General features: G+C 39.7%; 1 protein-coding gene across 1 annotated transcript in view; it reads left to right on the top strand.

Annotated features, from left to right (window-relative positions):
• Window positions 1-4,310: 4,310 nt before the first annotated feature.
• The window catches only part of MS3_00010152 (uncharacterized protein), a gene marked incomplete at both ends in the record, with an annotated part of 42,322 nt that continues 19,677 nt past the window's right edge, over window positions 4,311-26,955 (top strand). The window contains 7 exons of the mRNA XM_051218505.1: window positions 4,311-4,313; window positions 9,699-9,875; window positions 12,821-13,055; window positions 13,145-13,198; window positions 16,445-16,524; window positions 18,280-18,560; window positions 26,424-26,523. Coding sequence (XP_051074306.1) covers window positions 4,311-4,313; window positions 9,699-9,875; window positions 12,821-13,055; window positions 13,145-13,198; window positions 16,445-16,524; window positions 18,280-18,560; window positions 26,424-26,523 — 930 coding nt within the window. The remainder of the gene's footprint in view (window positions 4,314-9,698; window positions 9,876-12,820; window positions 13,056-13,144; window positions 13,199-16,444; window positions 16,525-18,279; window positions 18,561-26,423; window positions 26,524-26,955) is intronic.

Genomic DNA, 26,955 nt, shown 5'->3' with positions numbered 1-26,955 from the left:
TTTTAGGCCTTCCGACACTACGTTGGACTTTTGGCACGTATTATTATCATATAATACTGTTGGACTCAGTCTTCCTCATAACGCCGTTGGTGCAATCACCTGCAGAGGAATCTCCGTCAATCAAGTGAACTCAGTTTGTGGTTGTTATCTCAAGAGGCAGCTTACAAGTAACATTCATTCCATAATAACTGTTATTATCTGTTTGTTAATATACCATTTGTATCCTAACTGTATTTTGTTACCCTTGGTTTTACTCGCAGACGGACACCTAGGGTTTTTACTGTTAACTTCCTTGGTATATTATTATTAACCTAGTGTATCGATATATATTGTATAAGCTCCTTTTGCTGGGAACCACCACAGATGTAGCGGTACAGGTTCCTACCACACGATACTAGAAGTTGGACATTTAGTAACGAAAGTAAACTTACATCTTTTGCGATAGTCGCCGAATGTCTTACTGAATTTACTTGACGTATTTCATTAAAGTGGACAGGTCTGTACAAATGGTCCTCAACCGTCATTCACCAAAAAGACCTAAGTATGAATAAGTAATAAATTCCATTTCTCATGCGAAAAAAATATTAAAAATATAGTGGAGGAATTATTTGTGACAAAATCAAGGAACTAAAAGAGTGAAGAATATGACTTTCCTACTTATAAACTATCCTAATTTGTGCATATTCTAGTTATTCAAGATTGTTTCGAAGGTCTGAGTAGCGAGAAATCACCGTCAGATAAAGGTTCGTTAATCAGGCCAAACAAGCTAGATACCAGAAGGTTATACTTCAAACAGATGCAAAGGGAAGACATGCTGGAAAATCTCTAGAGTTTTCAGGGAGCGAGGGGAGCATATGAAATATCGCAAAACAGTTATGATACACAGAAATCAAAAGTGGTAGTGAACATTTGTTGAAACTTAGTGATCTGTCCAACAATATGTGTTACTCGGTTATTAAAATAGCACAATAATGTTTATTTCTAAACATGTCTTTAAATTAACATGGTTCTTAATATATTTTTGGGATATGTCGAAAAGAGTTATTAGCATTTTGGGGACCGTAAAAGACACACGCCGTTCCGTTTCAACGGCCTAGAACAGCCTGACGTGAGGTGGCCATTCCGTATTTCAATTTATGTGTTTTGGTTGGTTATCCGTTGGGTCACATGGATTTTAAGTGTTCTTATATTTAAGTGGCCCGTTAGTCCAGTAAAATCACAAAATCACCACAATAAACAACAACCAAACTTTCTCCACTTTGTGGTGTACACTCTAATTCGTTTGCTGATTAGTAACTTGATCTCGCATACCGATTTCTCTACTGAACCTCACCACCTTTACTTAAAACCTGGGTAGGTTTAGAAAATAACATGATGATAAAAACTTAACGGTTTCGGATAAACAAACTTTTTGTCAATCACTGTTGTACGCGAACTTTAAGACGAAATGTCAAATAACCGGTAGGTTTTAAGCTTTCACCTTGAGTGCAAGTAATATTTCCTGATGTTGGTAAAATGTTACCGCAGTAATTAGCTGTTTGTATTCTTTTATAATTACTCGAGACGGTTCTTAGTGCTTCATGATCAAGAGATATCTCTTTCGAAGTGAGCGAGGCGTTTCAACGTATAAAACTGAGTAAGCATTCCGGAAACAGGACTGAATTCGACAGTTTACTAAATGGATTGTAACAATCCAAAAAAGAATTATGTTATCCCTTTTCGTACTACTTATACCCATTAAATGCATGTCGAAAGCAATGAAATTTAAATGCATTTTTGTGATGTTTCAGTGTACATCTGGTCATAATCCAAAACCATAAGGTTTAACACCGTGAGAACTCTAGGTAATATGGTAAGTATCATTACCATGGTTTGACTTGACGATTTCTAATAAATTGAGCATTGGGTAGATTGTTATAAATAATAACATATTTGTAATATCCCGATGACTAGAGAAATTAGATTTTCCGACTTCTCGTGACTTAGTGTAAGCTACTCCTTCAGAGAATAAATAACCAAATCAAAATTAGTCCAGTTTTCAGTTTACGGTCTAAGTTTCCAAACTTACAGTGTTCTAAATGACTTTGAAGGAGGAAGAATATGTCATAAAAGTATTCACGGTGCTTCACAATCATCCTAGTGGTACCTCATGGATGGTTTGTGATCCATAGATTAGAAGAGTGTCTTCAAAAGGTAAAGTTAGAAGCTGGTGTTACTGCGATCACTATCAATAGATGAAGCAGTTGAAAGTATTAATGAACGAACCATGTGGGCAGATCAGTGCTGCAGATGTAAAGAGCAGGAAAGCTCATCACTCCACAGGTAAGCGTATATAAGCACTGAAGATATGACAATAGCCTGTCGGTGCTAAAAGTATGATGCACCATGACGAGTACTTCCGATTATCAACCATCTCAAACCCTTTTCACAGAAAAAAAGCTATATTGGAACCCAAAATGATGCGATTTGTTTATATGGCATATGAAAACGGTGGTTCGATGTTTATAATTTACAGTGTCAGACCCTATGAGGGAGATACAACCATTTGCGAGTGCGACTGTTGAACGTTTGTAACATCCCGATATTCTTGCCGCCATATGCCACTGGTATACATAAGGAGATGGACTCTTGAAGCAAAGCCCAACCACTTGCAAAGTATAAAGCGCATAACTGGTCACATTCTTAGGCACTCCAGTTGATAGAAGGTATACAACACAAATATCTTCTATCATAGTGCATAAGTATAGTCCCTTTAATGAAGCAAGCAATATTTACAGACTCGACGAATCCAGAAAATGAACAAAAAACAGATTGGATAAATATGGTTAGCGGTTTGCGGTGATAATGGAAAAGGAAGCTGACAATTACTATCTGAGAATAATCAGTAACTAGGTAATACTCCAGATTCTCTAACGACTATTTTTGTGTTGTCTTATTAACGATAGAAAAAATGATCGGAATATAAGAACATGAGGAGACGTGACAAGAACTGTTTATCATAATTTTTCGCGGTTGCGATTCAAACTAACCTATATTTATAACTTGTAAACTGATTTTTCTGCATCAAGTGATGTCCTTTATTTACCAGTAGTAATGATGTAATAATAAACCTTTGCCCAATTTTTAGTTTAGCCTTAGGTGTTGTTTGATGGGGAGGTGTACTGATAATCTTAAAGGGTAACTGTTTGTGGAAATTGGAAACAGCTAAGTGTTTGCAATTCTGAAAAACAGCAGATTAATCATGAAACAAATGGCTAGACTGCGTTGTGAGTATCACATTCAATACTCTGATGGAATAGCTGCCAACATAATGTAGCTATAAATGTCTTACTTGCTGTAAATAATGCCATCCACTCTCCAACCCTCATACAATGTTAACTGGCCGTTTAGCATTGACGAACGAATTGTAGGCACCAAATAATTTGACTCACGAAATTCAAGTAGTACAATGAAACGTTTGGAAAATATAATTACGACGTCCATAATTCTGACGGTAACGTATTATTTACATACAATATGAAATCATCGGAGGGCACAATCTAGATATTACACATCATATGCATCAGATCTCTGTTTATAATTTGGTCGGTGGCTGCAGATTCTGTTTACAGAAACCCATTCGTTAATTATATAACAGAAACATAATAAATTAGTACTAACGACATATTTCAGTTAACATGTCCGAAAAAAAACATGCATCGTTCTACTTATAGAGAGTATGTGACTACTTAATACGATACCTACAGTAATGTTCTGTACAGTTGCTGTATGCGCTCAGAAAGCGGGATGGAAAGGCTATCAACGTCACTTATGGCTCATATAATTTTTCTCCCTCAGATACGTTACATATTGATATATCATTTCCATCAAAAATGATGATACTAATAATCGTAATAATTGTTTGTTACCGTGCACCAGAAACTCATATAACATTTAAAAATGGTTTAACTCAGAATCACATCGACTTTTACTTAAATGTAAGTTGTTTAGCACTTGCTAAACAACTTTCGTGCCTTAAGGTAACCCTCGTGCTATTGATAGAAGAAACCAGAGAAGTAGTGAATAGGTCTTTATTTCTATCTTCGCGCAGTCACAGTGGAGTGTGGGATTATCCGTTCAGACAAACAAAGGCTCTCAACATTCAATATAAGATAATAGCGAATATAACGCTTATAAAAAATAAGGAAGTGAATGAATACTTGAACAGTACTGTTTTAGCATATGCTTGGTTGTTTGGGGTCAACTCTTAACCAACCAACCTGAGCTGTTACACAACTACTAGATATCCTTGTTCATCAACATCCCTCGGGATGGTAAATCAAACGTTAAGGGTTTTCAGAGCTCATTTTTGCTGAACGAATCTAACCACTATTTCAGTTCTAAAGAATCTATCCTGAGCTATACGTTCGGTAGATTACTTTTTTTAGTTTCACCATATTTAATAGTTACCTGTGGTTTTGCCTCAGCTTACTATTCGTTTTTTTTGTTTTTCACGTAAAGACTAGTTTCAGTTTATCTCACTCGTTTTATCCGTTTTTGTCCGTTTTCAGTGTGCTTTTTAGTGTTTTTTAAGGGTCTTAGGCTTTTGCAAGCATTTATTACATAGTTTGCTTCAACATAGTCATGAAAAACTCATGCAAACGTCCGGGATGCCGTTTTGCTGTTACAACTGGCATGCAGTGCGACAACTGCAAAGGTTGGTTCCACGAAGCATGGACAGATATGACAGCAACTGCTTACAACAGACTCAGCAAGTCAGACCAAAAGTGGGTATGTGTCACTTGCAGCGCGGACGCTGTAGTCTTGCTGAGTAACATCATTGTCCTACTGACAGGCCTGCGCAACAAGTTATCAGTTAACTTGGATAACGGTAGTAAAAAAACCGGTAGACAAACAAGAGCGTGCGACGAACACAAAAATAGGGATGTCGACAGGTATACCATCGATGGAGCATCCACCAAAACTAATGATGACGTGTCGAGGCTCAGCACCATCATTACGTTGACGGTATTAGACTCCCTAAGCAAACTCGGGTCCCCCAGCCCAGGGTCCCTGAACACAACAGTGGTTCCCAAAAACCCTGTAGGTGATTCGATCCACGTTAAGAGAGCCCGAAAGAACCCGGCGTCACCGCCTAAGCCGAGCAACCCAAGTGTTGCTGTACGGAAAACAACTGGTGATTTGGTCGCACAGTCTACCCCCAAGACCGTTCGCCCGGTCATCAAACAGCCCAAGACCCCAAAACGCGCCTTGATCTCCAAACAACAAGGTATTAAACCTGAACCCATCGTGAAACCTGGTAAATTAACAACAGTTCGTGACGATTCTCTCATTATCATGAACCTCGTTGACAATCCTGACCTTCCTCTCAGTCTGCAGGACAAAAATGACAGGATGCTCTGGGGTGAATTGAACAAGAAGCTCGAACTTCCTAGAATAGAGCCTTTGACGGTCACCCGGCTCACTTGAGGGAAGGATTCTAAGAATCTAAATCACCTGAAGCTTCTCCGAGTAACACTTAGGAATGCTACCGACGTAGAGGACGTCTTGCTAGCAAGTCACTCGCTGAAATTCGATGGTAACGTAAGAATATTGCCCGACATACCGTACTCTGAGCGCAATATCATACGGAACACCCCTAAAGAATCTCGCGAGAAGTTTTTCCGCAGAAGAAACATAATTGTGCAAGGTATACCGGAAAATGTAGACCCTACTCAATGAAATTCTGACATCAGGGCATGGAAATTCATCAAACAGTCCTGACTCAGCATGTGACGAGACTAGCCAAGAAGGATGGTGATCCTAGACCTCGTCTAATGAAGATAACCTTCCCATCTTCCCACATGGCGGCTGCAATTCTGGAAGCATTTCGTGCCGACAGACGTCGATTGCCAAGTTGGCAAGTTGGAGCTGGCCGTTTCACTTGTGGACTGTCTAAATGATAAAAAACGTGTAAAGGACAGGGCCTACCACCTCGGCAAATCTCATAGGTGGGCTACCTGTCCATTCACGTAAGGCTCACAAAGAAAAACAGGACGAAGCTCACGCGTTCCAAATTGAAAGCATAAATTGCTTATATATGAACGACGCGAGTCTACCAAACAAACTGGATGAATTACGTGAACTTAGTAACGCTAATAAGGCCCGTCTGATAGGAATATCTGAAACCTGGATATCTTCTCAGTTCTCGGACCAAGAGTTAGCATTGCCTGGGATGACTTTGTTCCGCAACGACAGAAAAACAGGAATTGGGGGCGGAGTAGCCATATACATAGGCTCTTGCTTGGAGGTGCACCAAGTTCACAACCTCGAGTTTAACAATCTTGAGGAATCCATATGGTGCTCTGTTAGATTGTCAAGTATTCGGGGTGTCTAGTCGGAGTCATTTACAGGAAGCCAACTGCCGACATCGAGTACGATAGTCGTATGCTGGAAGGACTATCCCGCTCTACCCGTCTCGGTTTCACACACATTCTGATTCTAGGGGACTTTAATCTCCCTAGAGTCAACTTCGCGGAACACACGTACACTGGAGGCAACAACTCATTAGAAGCTCGGTTCTTCAACCTCATTGAGGACTTGAGATTACATGAAAATATGAAGTCGGCAACTCGTTGGAGAAACAGTCAGACACCATCGCGCTAAAACTGTGTATTCACAAACGAAGAATTTCTAGTTGACAACCTCTCAATCCTGGCTCCTCTGGGAAAAAGCGATCATGCCGTCATAGCCTTCAGTTTTGTCAGCAAAACTAAGCTAAGGTATCCCACCAATAATTTGCGTTGGAATTTTAAACGGATGAATGTGCCAGCTCTACACGACTATCTACAACAGGTGGTTTGGGATGTTCACACTCAACTCGATGTGGACGCCCATTGGGACTTATTACTGCACACGCTCTTATGTGCTACAAATCATTCAGTTCCTCAAACGGTCCCCAAAAGCTGCAAGCAACCTACGATCATCAAGAACCGCACTCTTCGCCTGCTAAGCCGCAAAAGGCACTGTTGGGCGGAATACAAACGAACTAATAACGATGGAGCGTATAGGCAATACAAACATATAAGGAACATATGCACGAAGGCTATAAGAGAAGAAGACTCCAGTACCAGATAAAGCTTATGGATAAATTTTTCACTAATCTGAAAAGCTTATTCCGTTATGCAGCCTCTCTTCGTCAAGCCAAAACTGGAGTTTCCCAACTGCTAGGTCTTAACGGCCCGACCAATAACGATGGCGACGCCGCCTACCTTTTGGCTGAACAATACTCTCGGACATTTCAACCGACCCACATCAACTTTACTGATGACAGTTTCATCTGCAACTGTAAAGGACTTTCCGAAGTGAACCTAAGCGCTGACTTGGTGTTCCGGAAACTGCAGCACTTAAGAACAGACACGTCTGGTTCGGATATGGTCCATCCTGCTATACTAAGGGAAGCAGCCTCAATCCGGGCAACGCCGCTTAGCGTGATGTTCCCACACGCGCTAAGCTGAGGAAAACTACCGGAAAATTGGAAGCTAGCTCACATCACACCAATTTTCAAAGGAGGTCAACGCAGCGAACCTTCAAGTTACCGGCCTGTGGCTCTTCTCTCTACACCTTCAAAATTCATGGAGTCCCTGATATGCGACGGTATAGATGACTATTTACTGTCCTTAAATTTCTTCTCACCCCAACAGCATGGTTTCAGGAAGGGCCACTCTTGTATAACCAACCTGCTGACTGCGGTGGACAGATGGACAAGCATCCTCGATCGCAAGGGGAAGGTTGACACCATCTACCTAGATTTCTCAAAAGCTTTTGATAAGGTTAACCATTTGTGTCTTATCAATAAGCTCAAACGACTAGGTATCAAACCACCTCTAATCAATTGGCTCACTTCATACCTGAAAAATCGACACTTTAAGGTCAGGACTAATTTCACGTTTTCTCAGGCTATGGAATGTCCTAGTGGGGTTCCCTCGGGCTCAGTACTGGGACCTCTTCTCTTCTTGATCCACATCAATGATCTTCCTAAACAGGTAACGTCAGACTTATTACTTTTCGCCGACGACGTGAAACTTTGGAGAGAGAGACGCAACGAAGACGATATACAGGCACTTCAGGAGGATCTGACTCGACTTCAAAGTTGAGCAGACGATAACGGACTTACCTTTAACACTTCAAGGTGTAAAGTAGTCCATCTGCGACATGTCGCAGACTACAGTTATAACTTAGAAAACTCCTCTCTAGTAGTATCCCAAGTCGAAAAAGATTTAGGAGTCCTGGTGCCCCATGATTTAAAGTCTTATGCTAACTGTGACAAAAATGCCTTCCGAGCAAACCTTGCACTGGTAACAATGAAGCGCATTTTTGGACAGTTTGACGGACGAACTTTCCATACAATCTTCAATAGTTTCATCCGTCCCCATTTAGAGTACGGAAACATAGTACTTCCTCCCTCACTCCAAAAGGGTAAGGACACTTTGGAGTGTATCCAACGGCGAGCCACGAAATCAGTTCGAGGACTCAAATTTAAACCTTATAAAGGGCGCCTCCAATCACTTAAGCTTTACCCATTAGAGTATAGGCGTCTTAGAGGTGATTTATCAATGGCTTATAGTATTCTTAACACTTCTGGACATCCTCTTAAACACCTACTTAAGCTTAGTTCGAATAATAACCTAAGGGGTAACACCCAGAAGCTGGAAACACAACATAGCAAAACGGAATGTAGACATAACTTCTACTCCTTAAGAGTTGTCAAAAGCTGGAATTCGCTGCCGGCCGAGCTAGTCCAAGCGACTTCTCAGGAGTCCTTCAAGAGGCAACTTGGCCTATTCTTAAGGACCAAGGACAGCATTATACTATGATTTACCAATTTCTTTTCCTCTTTTATTGTTAACATACCTAGGTTCCTGCCTGGAGGATTTGGTGATCCCCTGCTACTAGACACGGAAGCCTGTTAAGAGAAAGCTTCTTCTATTTCGTCCACAACCATTTGAACCACTTAGAATCTATCTCGGACTTCATAAATAGTTCGTTTTACTTGCTTGGGTTCAGGTTGATACAAATAAGCATATTACAGTCGACTTAACATTGATCGGACAACTAGGTCAAACTACCGACAAACTGGGATAAAAGCTATGAGAGAAGCACAAACATTACGAAAACTGATGTGTGACAGCGAAAATAATGTTCGCAGCTGATAAATAAAGACATCCAAAATACTCGACATGTAACATAATCGCAAGAACTCATCGCCTAGCTTGTTCTTCATGTCTTCACCTACCCAGATAATCTTCGCATATTTCCAATTCTCACCCACTATATGTCAATGCCTCAGGATTTGATGTGCATTTTGTGCATCCAGCGCGAGATTGAGAGCTTTGGTTTTACGCGCGTCTTTAAAGTGCAGTGTGACCTGGTCAATGTGTATCTTACTTACAAGGAAATTCCCTGATTAGTTCGTTGTGATTTATTTGTTAACTAGGTTTTCGGTACAGTAATTAGGGAGTTTGCGCTAATTTTATATATTCATGCTAATCTTGACGTAATTTCATTGAAAATTAAGCTGAACTACTACTGAGCATCCCAATGGCTTTGGATAACAGCGTTCCACTATTGTTGACACAATCATTTCTTGATCTTCGTGACGAGTGCTATTCCCTCTTGGACAAAGTGGTAACTTGTATTTTTGTTAACCTGCCCGTTAGAGATTTACGAGTAACAATCGTTTACCAAAAAACACGCCAATATACGCCTACGCCAAATTATTCGCCCAATTCTGCTTATTATCTGAAGAATTGGAGAGATGGCTTAAAAGAGTTTGTAAAATGGCTTTCGAAGGACGTTTGTCCCATGTTAGTCGTTCAGAATCTTACATGAATCAGGTATGTTCGCTAAGTTCAAACATGAACTCACTTTTAATGTTCTGTAAAATGACTTAAATGTAGTTAGGAGTTCAATTTCTCTCCCAAGTAAGAAAACTATGACTCGAAGTATTGCATCATTACAATAATACACGGGTTGTCGACTGAGCCATGCAGGTAGGCGCAGACTATATGCTTAAGATTCACGTGACCGTGGTAACCAATAATTAAAGACCTAATATGACTGCTCATATGCATCCACCTTTTTTTCCTTAGCTCCAAATCTGATAAAATACCTTACGATTTTTTAAAATCTACCCGACTGATCCATATCTTCTCGAATCGTTTTCGATTCCTGATCTTTTCTGTTGCCACTAATGCTATTTCTGCCCCTCTTACTCTGGTATTTGGTTGTGGCAAGTTAAGGAGTCGACTCATCTTTACCAGTGTGACCAATCAAGAGTTTAGGAGTTCCGTCTTCCAATTCTCTCCCTCTAAATGCAAGTTGTTGCTTCAGGACTGGTCTGCGTCAACACCTGAACTAAGGATAGGGAGTGAAGTAGTGGAACGCGTTGGCAACTTCACTCATCTTGGAAGTCTGACCAGCCCTAATGGGTTGGTGTCTGACGAAATCTCAGCACGGATTCGAAAAGCTCGTTTGGCTTTTGCCAACTTACGTCACCTGTGGCGAAGGCGAGATATCCGTCTATCAATAAAAGGACGGGTATACTGCGCGGCAGTTCGTTCTGTTTTACTTTACGGCAGCGAAACATGGCCATTAAGAGTAGAAGACACTCGTAAGCTACAAGTATTTGACCACAGATGCCTTAGAAATATTGCTGGCGTCTGCTGGGATCACAGGGTAAGTAATAGAGAGGTTAGACGCAGGGTATTAGGGAATGATGGTAAATCAGTTGATGAGGTTGTGAATCGTCATCGACTGAGATGGTTGGGCCACGTGTTACGTATGCCTGAACACCGACTACCACGACGTGCAATGCTATCCGGTATTGGAGATGGTTGAAAGAAAGTTAGGGGCGGCCAAACCAAAACGTGGCATCAATGCTTGAAGACACTAACTTCTAGTCTGAGCCATGTTGGTAGTTGCAGACTACTTGGTTGGGGTCCGCGTGACTTTCGTAACCAATGGTTGGAGACTCTTGGTGACATGGCTCAGAATCGATCACAATGGCGTCGGTGTATACATTCTCTATCTTCTCTTAAACTAAGAGATTAAAATCGCTTCATATCTTTCTTTCTACGAACTAATTCTTTCTTCCTGTACTATATCCTTATTGCAATCTTTCTTTTATATATTACCACCTTTGGCCTAACCACTCCTATGAATCCGGTGTTCATCTTGTTGTGCTGATGCGGTATGGCAACCTGGACCGATGCACATATGTGCCTGGCCCTACGTTGTAGCTGACTGACTGACCGTCTTCCAACCTCGAGTTCATGGTTATGACTTAGCTACACCATGAACTTGTAATCAAACAGCATCTCTTAATATAGAATGTGGTCATCATCCAAATTATAAAAAAATCGCTTTCTGGAAAGTTGCATTGTCGTATAATTTACAGTGGTGATTGAAGCTTGCGATATAAAAAAATACTGCACTGTTAAGCTGCTGTCGCCTCTACAGCAAAATCATTTAAGATATTGTAGTGTAATTGGATTTTTGATTTAAGCTAACTAGTCTGGAAAAATGTTTTTGACGTTTCTATCTGTTAGACGTAAGTTTAAGTATGATTTCAACTGGGATAAGTGACAATCTGACTTATATACATAGTAATTACATGTTAATAGTAATTGCATGGGGTCCACTTAACGTGTTAATCCAATTAATACTAAATTAAGCCTAATCAATTAGCCCTTGCTATCACGGACTACGACAGTCGACAGAATAAAATTTAGTTATGCTTCGCTTTTGAGCACAGAATATAATGTTTTCGGGAACACATTTAACAAAAAATTCCGACTACAACTTAATTTTGAAATTAAGGCATGTTTTTCGCCCTTACAGCGCTTCACGTATTCCAAATCCACTCAAATGAGGTATGAAAAACAACCTAGACTGTAACTAGTGGACTTTATATACAGTTATTTCATTTTGAGCAAAATATTTCCTCTAAAAAGTAGATACAAATCTACTTTACATATTACATTTTCACTGCAAGTGTATAGTCGTAATTAATTCTATAACCTTTACATTGTCGGTCAACTGAGATTGTCTAACAAGCTCCTGATTTCTTGAGAATCCAACACGCAAACATCCTCTTTAATAGATTATATCCTAGCTGTTCCAAATGGACGTGGAAATTAGCATGACTAGGGTAATAACAATTTGTTACCAAATTTGGAAACCTGAAGTATCTGTTGAGATTAGACTTTTCATCATGCATTTAGAGATGTGTGTTTTTCATTGATCGTAAGGCAAGTAGACAGAGAGTAAGTCAAACATATTTCACATGATAGAAAAATGTTATTTTTCCTCTGAATGATTACCTTTCCTAATATGCACCCTTTTAATGGTCGCCCTTATTAACTTGCATTTTTCGCTCGCATCCTTATTGGTGTGAATCTTTTCTGGCGATACTTCATTTTCTTGAATATAGCATTATCGGCACATACTTTATTGCCTTGTAAGTTGGATGCCAAATTTTTGTATGTCTTGTCTTTTTAGTGTAGGGCATCTAGATTATAGGTATTCGGTCGTAGGTATTTTTAAAGAACTACCTGGATATAGTAATAAAAACATCAGTCTGTATATCTGTGAATTTACATAAACCGAAGGGGCTACTAGGCTTTATGTCACGCAAGGCACTTCATCTTCTATAACGACAGGTGATTTATGCTGGGAAAAGAAAAAGCTGTATGAATTAAAATGTACCAGCTATCCATACATGTATTAGAAATATGAATTTTTGTTAGGAAGTTATATCGATGTCATTTTTGATTTTCAGAATTACCTTGGATGTATTAACAATCGAGACGTTGACCTTAATCGTTTACGTTCCCTGGCCAACCAGCTTTTGGTTATGTCCGGAAAGACCTCTGATTACGCAACTGAACCAGTGGAAGATTTTCTTGGGGTCAATATTTCCAGTAGATTTCAAGAAATCGAAACCATATGGAGTGATATTACAAGTCTCGTTCAACCGATGAGCTTATTTCACGACCCATCACGTACAATAAAAGGTTAGAGACCGTAATTTTACACGATTTGAAAACCCAATGTTGTAAAAAGACGATTTCAACTTCATTAAAGCGTAATTATTTATTTATAGATGTTGAACTGGACGTTCAAGAAACTGAGGCTAAGCTTCGCTCAATCAGTAGACGTAAGTTTACCACTATTTGGTTATTTGATTAATTTTCAATTAGTGTGATAAATATACGAGCAGTTGTGTATTCTTTGGTAGTGGTATGTTCTCTGACTCACATAGTTTGATTGCTTAGCTTTGCCGTTGGGAACACCACCTTCTACTCCATCCATCTATCTATGTTTCAAATCAATTCCACTTTAAAGTTATTTGTTCATTCACTCAATCGATAAACTACAGAATTTTGTTTTCCACCTATCTGCTCCATAAGTATTTGGCACCTTGTGTAAAATTGTGATGGAATACAACTTTTTCTGATTTATGGCGAAATTAATGAAGTTGAATGCTTTAGTCCTTTAAGTTACTTTATCAACCAAACGTTTACAGGATCGGAGTATAAATTATGTCAATCCTAATCAACAAAGCCTTGGGCCACCCTGTTTAATCTCACAAATCAAGTGACTTGTATTCGGTGCCCCCTTGTATCAATATTTATGTGTTCAAATAAATTAATAAATAATCACTGCTTGAATGGTACAGTGGAGGGAAGTGGTTGTATGTCCTCACCATGCCTGTGGTGTTTGTACATAGGGCTTTGAAGATGTTAATAAACTTCTCAGACACATCTTTCTTCCATAGACAATCCCAGAGAATAGTCCTGTCCAACGACTCGAAGGCAGCCCTGATATCAAGAAACACTACGATTGTTGACCTGTGATAAGTATGACGGTGTTCTAACATTTGGTGGAGGGTGAAGATATAACCAATACATCCTCGACTAGAATGAAAACCAGCCTGCTCTTCGCGAGTCAATCTTTCTCGGGTTTTGAACAATCTACGAAGTATGACGGAAGCCAATAGCTTGGACGCAATCGGAAGTAGACTTATCCCTCGATAGTTGTTACAGGAACGACGTGAACCCTTTTTAAAGATAGGGACAACTATCGACTCATTCCATGACTTTGGTACACTCTTTAGCTTCTAGACCTTTGTAAACAACACAGTCAGTTCCTTAGCCAGAAAGTCGCCACCATCCGTAAAAAGAGCCAGAGGTAAGTAATCTGGGCCAGGTGATTTGTAGCGCTTCAAGAGTTGGAGTTCCTTGCGGACTTCCACCTCATCTAGTGGATCAGTCGTCACAGGTCATGGAGGTCAGGACAGTCAGATCGATGTTGCCGAGGCAGCAGACCAGTTGAACTGCTTAACGAAAAACTTTGACCATCGTCCAAGACGTCGATGGATGTTAGTGATTGGTATCCCGTCATCTTCGCAGATTGTTCCGCTCACACCAGACTTCTTGCTGCCAGTGACTTGGATGAGTTAAGAGCTTCCAGCTGTTACCAGATGCAGCAGCTGCTTCCAACTTAGTGGCACTCTCCGACCACCAGGCTTCTCAGTCCTTACGTAAGCTTTGCCTAATTTCATTACGTAAAAGTCGTAGTTTGTGGTCAAACTCGCGGTCACTCAAAGCAGACTAATGGGATTCGATGAGTTGTAAGGAAGCTTGGAGAAGCCCAATGCTTATAAGCGGGACGTTTCACGAAGACGCAAGCGAATTTACTCGCTATTTTCATGGCGTTATGCAATTGCAACCAGTGCAGTATTGTACACAACCACACCAGAGGTAGCTGATCGCGACGTGATCAATCTAAGTCCAGGCTTGGGACGTAGAGGGAGGACGCCAATTGATGGCAAAACTCGTCCTTGGTAGCATCCGGACTGCAATTTGTTGGAGCATAGGCGGAGATGGCGAAAAGACATCGTTTCTCACGCCGATTTCCCACTTTGGTGGAACTTTCTAATTTAACAACACATGACCGACTGTTAATGGGGATCCAATCAATCAGTTCTGTCTCAGCTCTAGCGTTCAATGCGACATCAACGCCAGCAAGACCAGATGAAGATGCCACAGGGTCCCCGGATAAACGCACGTGAAACAAGCTTTTCGAAGCGACAGATGGAGATCGAATTTGTAGTACTTCACTAGAGTTTTAAATGCGGGTCACGGATAGACAACAAACATCGATATTAAGACTTTCTAAAGACATAACCAACCCTATTTGTTTTCAGATCTGCATTAGTGTGTGAACGTTGAAGGAAGCCATCTTGAATAGTATACTTAGTTTCAGAAAGACTTAGTAATTGTTTTCGGTGATAGCATTCAACTTTCGACGAGTCGATGACCCGAAATCTTTTAGGTAGGACAGGGTTTTCACTATTGGCGAGCTGCTATGTAAGTTGTAAAATAAGAATACACAAGGTGAGAATAGAAGTGAGTAGATAAATGGCGTAGTATATAAAAAGTGAATGTTATCAAGTGAATACCTGCTTCGGTTTGGGCACCCGGGCAGTATCACAACCCGCACACATATCGAATGAGATCTGTGTGGCGCATATGTATTTGGTGCCTCCTTGTACCAATATCTATGTGTTAAAATAGATAAATAAATAAATAAAATATCAAGTGAATGCGAATTATGTAACCTTTAATTAAAGCAGGAATAGTATTTCCAGTGGTAATTTTCATTTCATTTGATTTGTGCGTGGGCTGTGATGCTGTCCTGATGCTCATATCGAAGCAGACGGTTTTCTTATGGGGCCACACTCGGAGCCTTCGACCTAAAGGTCTAATCCACAAGGTAGTAAAGCAACGTTAGGAGATGCAGTCATATGGTAGCCGGTGGTGAACAATAGGTTCATGCGTCATTCATCCCCTCAGGATACTGGAGCCCATGTACGCCATTCTTTTGGAATCAAGGTTTTCCAACTCCCCTAGGTGAACCCTCCGTGCCGTTTGAATATCTTTAAAAAACCCAGAATCCATTTTAAATTTAAATTTAAAGATCCTCTTCCTCAAGTTGGAGTTATCATCGATTCTGACTTATGAAAAAGTTGGAAAAAATAAGGTGGTCACACCAAAACAAAATTATTTACTGAAGACTAGGAAGATGTACATATCTTTACTTAGTTTTATAAGATGATTATCATCTCACTAAGGATGCAGTAAAATAACTCAATCTATATCATTTGTGTATTTAGTTTCTATACTCAAAATTTCTATAATCTTACTTTGTAAATCCGACTGTCCGTTCCCGCTTTTTTCCTTGTTACTTGCTACTATTGGTTATTGGTTATTTCTTCTCTTTGCGTTTATGTAAAGTATGGCATCTCGGGACAGTACATGATTGTTCCATTTCCCCACTTTTTCTCCTTGCACTTCCAAGCTCATACTATAGTTTGATTACTTTTTAAATTTGTAACTAGGATCTTTTGACCTACAGACCGTACTAACCAAGTCGATCAGAGGAACATGTGACTTAAATTCATATATGAGTGTACTTGAGGTTAGTTTTCTTTTGTCCATGAGCTTGTGTTAGTAGACTCTTTTTCTTTCCTTACATTACGCCTCCATTATTTATCCTAATTCCAAAAATTCCCCTAATCTACAAATATATAGGCAAAATGTAATCCATAATTTGTGTCTTTAGTCGTCTAAAATTGAAGTAACTGGGACAAACTGATTATTGAATTATTTCATATAATCAGATTACGTCAATGTATACTTGTTTCCCCATTTTACGTGTCCAGATTTAGACATTATTCAAGGTTAAAAAATGTGAGTTTTTGTCAATTACCTTGCCGAATACGTATTTGTGTTTACTTAAATGTACTTAGGGGGCGAATATAATAAACATTTTGTTCTGAAGTATCCAAAAGACCAATAAATATTATTTCCATCTAACGACCAAAGGATTTATAGTTGTAAAACAGCAGATGGTGGACACGGAGAGTCCACTTAAGGGAGTTGGGAAACCCTGATTCCAAACCGATGGTGCACATGGGCTTCTTCACCCTGAGGGAACAAATGGCGTATGAACCAATCGTTGCTCACCGGTTACCATGGGACTGCATCACCTTATGATGCTCCACTGCCTTGTTGATTAGACCTTCAGATCGAAGGCTCCGGGTGTAGCCCCCTAAGAAAACCACCTACTTCGGTTTGGGCACCCGGGTAGTATCACAGCCCTCACAAAAATCTCAGCTGATTTGTGTGGCGCATATGTATCTGGTGCCTCCTTGTACCAGTATTTATGTGTTCAAATAAAATAAATAATAAATAAATACAGATAAATTTGAGTGTAAGATTTTATCTTTTTTCTTCAGTGTCAATTATACCACGTGATTACGTGGATTACGTTTGAGATATGTGACAGTCAATCATAGTTGATTGGAAAAGTGAAGCACAATAAAAGTACGAAAATGAAGGTTTTATTAAGCGTTTTAGCCCCAGACAGAGGTTTATTATTCTGGAAATACCACATAGAAATGTCTCACTTTTTTAGTTAGACATTATTTATTTTTTCATACCTCCCAATCTTAGTTTTAATAAAGCACTGACACAATGTGTCTCAAACCTTCAACAGCTAACTATTACAGCAGCTAAGTACTGCTACTAGTATAATGTTTTTTGTTTCTCATTAAGTTTAAGAACGAAAAAGAAAATCTGCTCACTCATTGTGTTAAAGGATCAGGTTTTGGATTTGCGACCCGCCTTTAATACTTTTCAGGGGTTTCATAGATCGATCCTACTACATTTGAAAGCTTTAGTTTGTACACATTTATGTATATCAAATCACCATAAGTCAAGTACTGAGTACCGCAATGTTCAGCGGTGGTTTCTAAAATGATAATTCTCCTGTAGTTCCGTGTGAAGCCTATTTCAGTCACGTGCATTCTTAGAAGAGTACTAGGCACTCTTTTCTCAACAACAAAAAGAAACAGCAGGTTCAGAACTGTTTAACTTCTAAATCCACATCTGATTGTATTTTCGACCCCTCTAATTTATTTCCATTCACAAAGCCATCACCAACAGAAATTTTACCACCAATCATCATGAGGGAAGTGGGTGATCCATTGCATGGAGCTTTCTCTTTTTTAGGTGTAGTATGTTCTGTGTCCAAATACCTCACTTTTTAAGGTATATCATTATATCTTATTCGAATGATATAACATCAAAATGTTTGGGTTTTTTTTCAAATAAATTCTGCTCATATTTATTGTGGTTATCTCTAGAGGTTGTATATATCACATCTATATAGGCGGAGCATATCTCTCTCAAACGATCTATGCAAACACTGTCCGCCGCTAGCTGTATACTTTCACAGCTCCATATGTTTAGTATCGAAAATAATCTGCATTCATATGGAGGTGAAACTTTTGATTTGCTTATCTGCAGACTTACTGAGAATATCAACAAGTTAACTGACGGAGGCTGGTCTCTTTGGTGTATGCACCTGGAGTTACGTGAACGCTGGAAGTATTTATCTAAAGGTCGAAGTTCTTTTGAAAATGTGAGTTATCATTTCGTACACAATCTGTTGTACGTTTACGGTTTCAAAATATATGTGTTATCTTGACTTCGTATTTAGTTCACATTCATACTACTAATAATAAACTCAGTGAATCCACTTGCTTTTCATCCAAATAACTTATTTTATAACTGTAGATCCTTTTTGGAGTTATTTTTACATAATCAGGCCATGATTATAGCTATCATGGGACCCAGTCGTTCTTTTTTAAGAAATGGGCTGATGCTGAGAGCTGTAAATATGACTGGTATAACAATTCATTTAAAAGAAATAGAAATTCTTAGCACTCATCAAATTGAGTGCGAGAATTACATACAATTAAAAGATTAATCAATGGAGTTTGATTATTTGGCTTGGGTTCCAGTAAAATAACACTTTTAAGAAGTTAACTATCTCTGCTTGTTGTATAATTCTTGACAATTTGTCATCAAAAATTATGCATATCCTTTTGTAGAGTGGATTGTGTATATCCTCACCATCTACTACTCAGCGTTCTGTTACTGACCTCAAAACATGTTTGTTATGTGTATTTTCCCGACCGAAGCTGCTACCTTGACGCGGCGGTCGGGCTTGCCTATCGTGATGACCCAACCGAGCTATATTGACTGGAACATAAGTTCCTGTAGGTTTCACCATGCCAGGCAGGTCGATTGGAGAACGGTAAGACTAAAAGCAGCAACTCAAGATCTGAGGGCGAAGTCGTACTGCTGACTGTAGAGAGGTGTGACAGCAATAAGGTGTTTCCCTCGGACAACCAGCATCTGTAGCGATGCCGCCTTCTGACAAGGAAGGAAGGGGTTAGAAAAGGTCGACCCTAAAAATGTCACACCTCACCTTACCTCACGGATTTCTGTCTCCAGCGGTAAGGCCCTTTGAAGGACGGAGCTAACACGTCAAAATCCTCCCACGAAAAGGCCGTGCGCGACCGGCCTCAAACGGTTGTCCCCTGGGCTCTGTGGTCACACTCCCGAGTCGTTAAGGCCGACATTAATCCGATTTCTTTTTCAGGTTCCTCAAGAAATACCCTTCCACGGTGTGGGCAGCCGGGAAGTTACACCAGCCCTCATACCCATAACGGCACACGAGACCAAGTTGGTCACATTCAAATCCTTCCTATACCTCCTCATACCTCTCTTATCTCCACGAATAACCCTTTTCACGTCCCTTTGTCGCCTCGCATCGCTAGGGCAAACGATTCGAGTACGCGGAACGCTATTCCTGGTCTCCTGAAACCACGCTCTAAACTACACGTAGGAGCTTTTAACGTCCGAACAGTGCCGAATAGGACAGCAGGCTTCCTTAGCTAAGACTTTAGAATCTCGCGCCATCGATGTGTGCTGCGTCTCTGGAACGCGCATAAAGGATCCAAGTGGCGTCATTCATTTGACATCAGTATGCCAAAATAAAGAACCGACTCAATTCACACTTCGTGTATCTGAAAGCCCTGATACTGCTTCTCGTGGCCTCGCCGGCGTAGGTATAGCATTGAGTCCTAGGGCAGAACTAGCTCTCTTAGAGTGAATCCCAGTAGACAGTCGTTTGTGCGCTGTCCGACTAAACGGAACAGCAAGGATTTGGAAAGATAGGGACACTCGTCGTTGCCTCTTCGTCGTTTCTGCCTATTCTCCCACTGACTGCAGCTCAGATGATGTAAAAGATGAGTTTTACAGGAAGCTTTCGGACCTTCTCCGAAAAGCTAAGCGCTCGGATGTAGTAATAGTGGCCGGTGACTTTAATGCTCAAATAGGTAAACTAAGCGAAAGGGAAAGACACCTAAGTGGATCTTATGGTGTCGTGGCTCAAAGAACAGATAATGGCGACCGTCTGTTGCAGCTATGCTCAGATAACCGCCTGTTCCTTGCAAATACTAACTTTAAGCATACGGAAAAACATCTTTTAACATGGCGACCCCCGAATTCGTCCCAACGTTGGACCCAAATAGATCACATCGCTATCAGTCACCGGTGGAGGGGCTCGATAGAAAACTGTCGCTCATTCTGGAGCACATGCTTAGACTCAGATCATGCTCTAGTGCGAGTACGTATTTGTCTGCATCTTACTGGACGTAGGAAAGACGCTGCAAGGAAACCGCTTATGGCCCTACTTAATGATAGTCAAGCTAAGAGTATATTTCAGGAACAACTAGAAAAACAGTTAGGCAGCCATGTGTGTGATGCCCACCTCGAGGCAGCATGGAATGATATACGAAAAGCTGTGGAAACGGCAGTGATATCTGCTAGTACGGTAAACCACAAGGTTAGGGAGAAATATTGGATCTCAGCAGCATCTACCTCACTGATAGTTGCTCGAAAACTCATTCCATCTGGCTCTGAACATGACGAAGAGCGGAGTCAGCTTAGGCGCAAGCTGACAAGAAGCCTACGCAATGATCGCGAACAGTGGTGGGTAGCGAAAGCAAGAAAGATGGATAAGGCAGCGGCAATAGGTAATAGCAGACAACTGTCCAGACTTGTTAAGGAAACCGGTATTAGGAACCCGACTGTTAGGGAAACAATCTCAGAGAAAGATGGACATATTATTCATTCTCAATCCAGGAGATTGGATCGATGTGCAGAACACTTTAGGGATCAGTTCAACTGGCCTTCAGCCACACTTTGGTTTCCCACGATCTCCAGTCAACCTGAATGGCAAGTTAATGTACGTCCTCCGTCTCTTTACGAAGTTGAAAAAGCCATAGGAAATCTGAAACGAGGGAGAGCAGCAGGCCCTGACAGGTTTACTCCTGAGATTTTTAAGGATGGTGGTCCAGTATTAGCAATGAGATTAACCGAGGTCTTAGGTAGAATTTGATAACTGGACGTAATCCCATCTGACTGGTCTCAATCACTGATTGTGCCAGTCTATAAGAGAGGACAAAAGTCGTCTTGTGACAATCACAGAGGAATCAGTTTGACTAATATAGTGTCTAAAATATTAGCTTCAATAATACTTCGACGCCTAATCAAAGCTCGTGAAGAGCAGATTAGAGAAAACCAGGCCGGTTTTCGACCTGGACGTGGTTGTATAGATCAGATATTCACACTACGTCAGGCTCTAGAACACAGACACACGTTCAGACGCTCCACAATCGTAGTATTTCTCGACCTTAAGGCGGTATTCGACTCTGTTGATCGTGAGGTTCTATGGCAGTGTTTGTCATTGAAAGGAGTACCAAAGTACATTAACCTTATAAAGGCTCTCTACTCGAACACAACTGGTCGAGTGAGAGCTTATGGCGAACTGTCATCAGGATTGATTATCTCAAGTGGTGTTCGTCAGGGCTGTCCACTCTCTCCATTCTTGTTCAACTTTGTCGTCGATGTACTTTTAGAGATAACACTCTCCTCATCTAAATTTACAGGAGCTGAACTTCTACCGGGAGGTTCACTTGTTGACTTAGAATATGCTGATGATATAGTTTTATTTGGCGAAGACGCTGACAAAATGCAGAGTCTTCTGACCACTCTAAGCAACAATGCATGCATGTTCGGGATGCGATTCTCCCCCTCGAAATGCAAAATGTTGCTTCAGGATTGGGTTGCACTGACACCCGAACTAATGATAGGGGGTGACTAGCTTTTACCAACTTGCGTCATTTATGGCGTAGGCGATATATCCGTCTATCAACCAAAGGACGGGTTTACTGCACAGCAGTTCGTTCCGTCCTACTTTATGGCAGTGAAACATGGCCGGCAGGAGTAGAGAATATTCGTAGGTTACTAGTATTCGATCATAGGTGTCTTCGAAGCATTGCTCGTATATCCTGGGACCATCGAGTAAGTAACGCAGATGTTAGGAAACGGGTATTAGGTAAGGAAGGCAAATCAATTGATGAAGTAGTGAAACTTCATCAGTTGAGATGGCTAGGACATGTGTTACGAATGCCGAATTACCGAAGTGCGATGTTTTATAGTGTAGGAGTAGGTTGGAAGAAAGCTAGGGGCGGCCAAACCAAAACATGGCACAAGTCCATGAAGTCACTGATAAGTGGACTGAGTCATGTTGGTAGGTGTAGACTACCTGGTTGGGGACCACGAGATGATAGCTACCGATAGTTAGAGACCCTGAATGACATGGCTCAAAATCGTTTGCAATGGCGCAGGTGCATCCACTCCTTGTGTTCTCCCAAATCCTAATTTTCTGAATTCTTTGTGTCCCTTTTTTCCCTTCCCAAATTTATTTCACTGTATTATACTCCTTGAATAACATCTTCAAACCCTAATATTTCCGATTACTGCTTATACTTTTACTACATCTAGCACTACGGGATTTGAATCGACCACTGCATCTCTGTGCTAATATGGTGTGGCAACTCGAACTGATGTACGCACGTACGAAGTTCTTCGTTGTTACTGACTGACTATGTGTATTTTACTATTATCATACAAACCTGTCATCCTGTTACATAACTTTTTTAGTCTTATGCCTAGCTATGTCTGTAGGTCTATATGTGTAAATTATGATTCACTAGTGAATTAGTGTAATTTTAGGGTTCCGTAAACAGAAAAATAATTCTTCTGGAGATGTGTTCCAGCGACTTGATAACCTGGTTTGGGGTCTTCCAGTTGAACGTTAAAACCTCATGATTAACACTACCAGTAGTTGAATAGTCGGATAGTATAATTAGCTATACTTTTAATTCCTAATATTTACAGTAAAATTGTGTATGATTAAAATTTTATTTTTTTCTAATCTGTTATGCTATCTATGTTTGGAGTATCTTGAAAATACTATTTTTCTGTGAGCAACCATTCATATCTCAGTCTTGCAATTCCTAAACTGCGGGTAGAGTTTCAGTTCCGAACCCACTAAATTGTTAATGATTGACCTATGTAATCATATCAGATAAGCTGTTTAAATACCCAAACAATTTTATTATCGTCCGCTACTACAGCTGATAACTTGACTTAATATTTACTTTACTAGTTCGCTTTAGAAAATTGCCTGTTGGGTCGCTTGTGAAGTCGTGCTGATTGAAATCTAAGTCAAGTTTGTTAAACACTCGGGCTATGCGTCGTCAGCTAACAAGTCTCTAATCGATACTATTCGATAAAAGCGTTTCTATAGAGTAAGGTAACTACATATCAACCACCTGCCGATTAAGACGAAAAGTTATCCAGTTTTTTTGTTAGTTAGTGTTGGTTTCTTTTCTGTAATGATAACCTCCATACCATCTCTGATTCATATTTTCACACGACCTTTTCTGTTCTCTGATTGGTTATCATTCTTAGTTTGCTAATTTTCCTGTATCTCGAAGCCATATTCTGTTACTGTGCACAAATAGTTCAATTTTCCCTCATTATATATCGAGCTTTTTCTGCACTTCTACCTTCTTGGGTTCCATCGTTTGGGGATTACTGTTGAGACATTGAATATGTTAGTTACCGTATTATCGTACTCTTATTAGTTTCTATCCTTGTTAGGTGGATCTAAATTGTTCGTAATTAAGCTTTACCGTAATCCCAGACGAACCAATCACAATCCACAACAACAAATCAATGCAATACATGAAGTTAAAATTAAACTTATTATTAAATTACGGTTTGGTACATACTAGGCTTCTGCCTTTAGGGTAATTTAGGAAAATTTCACCTCTTTAAATTCATTTTGTATTGTTTGTCTGAATATCCCCACTGGTGTTTAGGACTGCGATTGATCAGTCTCTTATTGGCATATGTACATCCTGTGCGGATTGCCTCGATATTACCTTAATTCACAAGCATTATAGGCAAAGATGCATTGTAGCTAGCAGTGAAATCCAGGACGCGCATTTCGTCTTATTCCACTGCTAGCCACTATCCATCTTTTCTTAGAATTTTATCACTTTTGCATACGGTCTAGTAATTCTGCACTGAGGGAATTTATCTGCTCTCCTCTCCGGATCTTTGAATTTTGCAGCAGTAGTAGGATTGACGTTTTTTAAGGTTTTGGAATTTCTTGCTTGCACATGAGAATGAGGAGAATTCGGAGTCGTGCACAATTCTTCGCACTTCACTTCAGTAGCTAGCTAGTTATCAAGCTCTTCATTAGAATCGCCTTCATTGGTCAGTAAAGAAAGCTGTCCCTGAAGCATTTTTAAATTTCCTTGACCTAGGATAGATTGTTTGCAATCAGTAATGAAGAATTCACAGTGAGCCTATAATTTATGGACGACCTTTGAGCAACGCTAAGATGACCTTGAAAATGTCCACCTACTAACTAGGACTAAATGAGGGTTATAAAGCAGTGTGAGGAATTATAATTATGGTTCACAGTTGATAGTTAGGGTTAGGAATTCGATTTAGGATTTTCATCACGAGCTGACATAAGCTATAATGCTTAAATAGTATTTAGCCAGGTGAGTGGATAAATTTCGCGCCAAAATCCAACACCTGTTGTCTCAGGTCTGATTGGTTCGTCCATAAATTATAGTCTCTCTGAATTCACAATTTAGGATTAAAGATTTATCGTCTCTAATAAGCAAATTGCAGCACCGAAGAATAGAAAGTTTACGACCTGTAATACTCGAAATAGAAACTTTTGTAGGCTTGATTATGACATCGGGATTTAATGACTTCAAATTCTTAACCGAAATTATGGACTTGATGCTGCCAGTGCCAACAATTAAATCATTAAAAGCACCACTGAATAGATGTAATCGTTTTTGGATATGAAATGAATTACAGAAAGTCATAAATAAGGATAGTATATGACTATTAGGGCTATTCGAATTAATATAATATAATGATAATAATAATAATTCATATTCTGAAAATAATAATTACAGAATTCACGCCAGTTTACAGGCATGATCAATTTGATATAAATAGTAACGTTAGACGTGCAGAACAAACATGTGACAAAAGAAAGTTTTAAGTATCCTAGTTCAGTAGTTGTTTAAGTAGTACATATATTACAGCGATCCAATGCATCAGCCGGGAATTTTTAATATTTTTTAAATGGACAGCCTGTTGATTTATTAACGAAGTAGTTAAGGTCAATTCGTGTGCTAGATCGAAATAATGATAATTATCTACAACTAGAGAAATTAAAACGAAAACACAGAGCACGGAAAAACAAAGCAGTAATTACCAGAATATGCCAATAAGGTCTACCTAAATGCGTGTGTCATGTGACAGTTATATACTGTTTATGTTATTCGAATTAGTTAAACTTGCTAGGGGCGGTGTTAACATATTGACAGCAAGTGGGTGGTTTTACTTAGGGAATTCACTAATAAAGATGGCTAAACATTTAAGGTTCCTAAAATATCACTTGTGGAATGAGATACACTTAAAGGCGCTAGACCATTCAATGCATTTTCAGAGGAGCAGTATGCATCGATGCAGCGAACAAATAATGGGAGTGATTTTATCGTGTGGATAGATTGTGGTAGGTTATTCCAGAGTCTAGAAAATTTACAGGTGAAGTAATTCATATAAAGAGATGATTTAGAATGAGTCTGTTTCACTAGTGCCAAGGAATTACGGATGTCATAATGAGAGGTTTCTGCATATTGAATCGCGTGATTAGATGTATTACACCACTTCTAACAGGGACAGCGTTAGACAATGAAGAGTTAATTTCAACTATTTGATGTCGATTGCTTAGAAAGGAATCAAACCAAGCAAGCAAATGATTTAAAACCCCATAAGATGCAAGCTTACCTATAAGAAGTTGGTGGCTAACCATGTCAAAGGCTTTAGAAATGTCCAGATATAGCACTAAGACTAGATATCCTTGGCTACGTAGAGAATAGACTAAATTAAAGAAGTCAAAATGACATGTCATGCAAGAACGATTTTTAAGAAATCCATGTTGAGTATCATTGATTAATTTTCCAGCAAGTAAATAGTTGGAAAGTTCATCACTTATAATTTTTTCCATAATCCTAGAAATAACTGGAGTAATATTTATTGGCCGGTAATTGTTCATGTCAGTCTTATCTCCAGATTTGTAACGTGGTATGATGTGCGCGGTTTTCCAACAGTAAGGGTAAGGACCGGTTTCCATAGAGAGAGTAAACAACTTTAGAAGACGAAGTGGAATATCTGGACCACCATATTTGTAGAGAAATGATGAAATCCCGTCTACTCCATGACCTTTCGAAAGCTTAAGGGTATTTATAGCCTTATTAATGTGAATGCATGTGAAGGAGATATATTTTATTGAGTTGCTAGTCACGCACATAACTCTTGAAGCATAGCCACTTATGTTTTCTACACCATTCGCGAATATACTACTAAAAAGGTCGGCCATGGTTTTAGAGTCGTATATAAAAGTGCTATTATGCTGGATGCACGGTATATCAACATTTCGAGTTGCTTTAGTGTGTTTATTGAAAAGGAGAGTTAAGTTTTGTACTTTCGAGTTAGTATTAAGGGCTGACAGCTCCTCATTAATGGCTTTTAACCTATGAATTAAAAC

This window comes from Schistosoma haematobium, chromosome 1, assembly GCF_000699445.3.
Source record: "Schistosoma haematobium chromosome 1, whole genome shotgun sequence".
Classification (NCBI taxonomy): Eukaryota; Metazoa; Platyhelminthes; class Trematoda; order Strigeidida; family Schistosomatidae; genus Schistosoma; species Schistosoma haematobium.
Note: the sequence above shows the minus strand (reverse complement) of the source record. Positions and strands in the feature narration are given on the sequence as shown.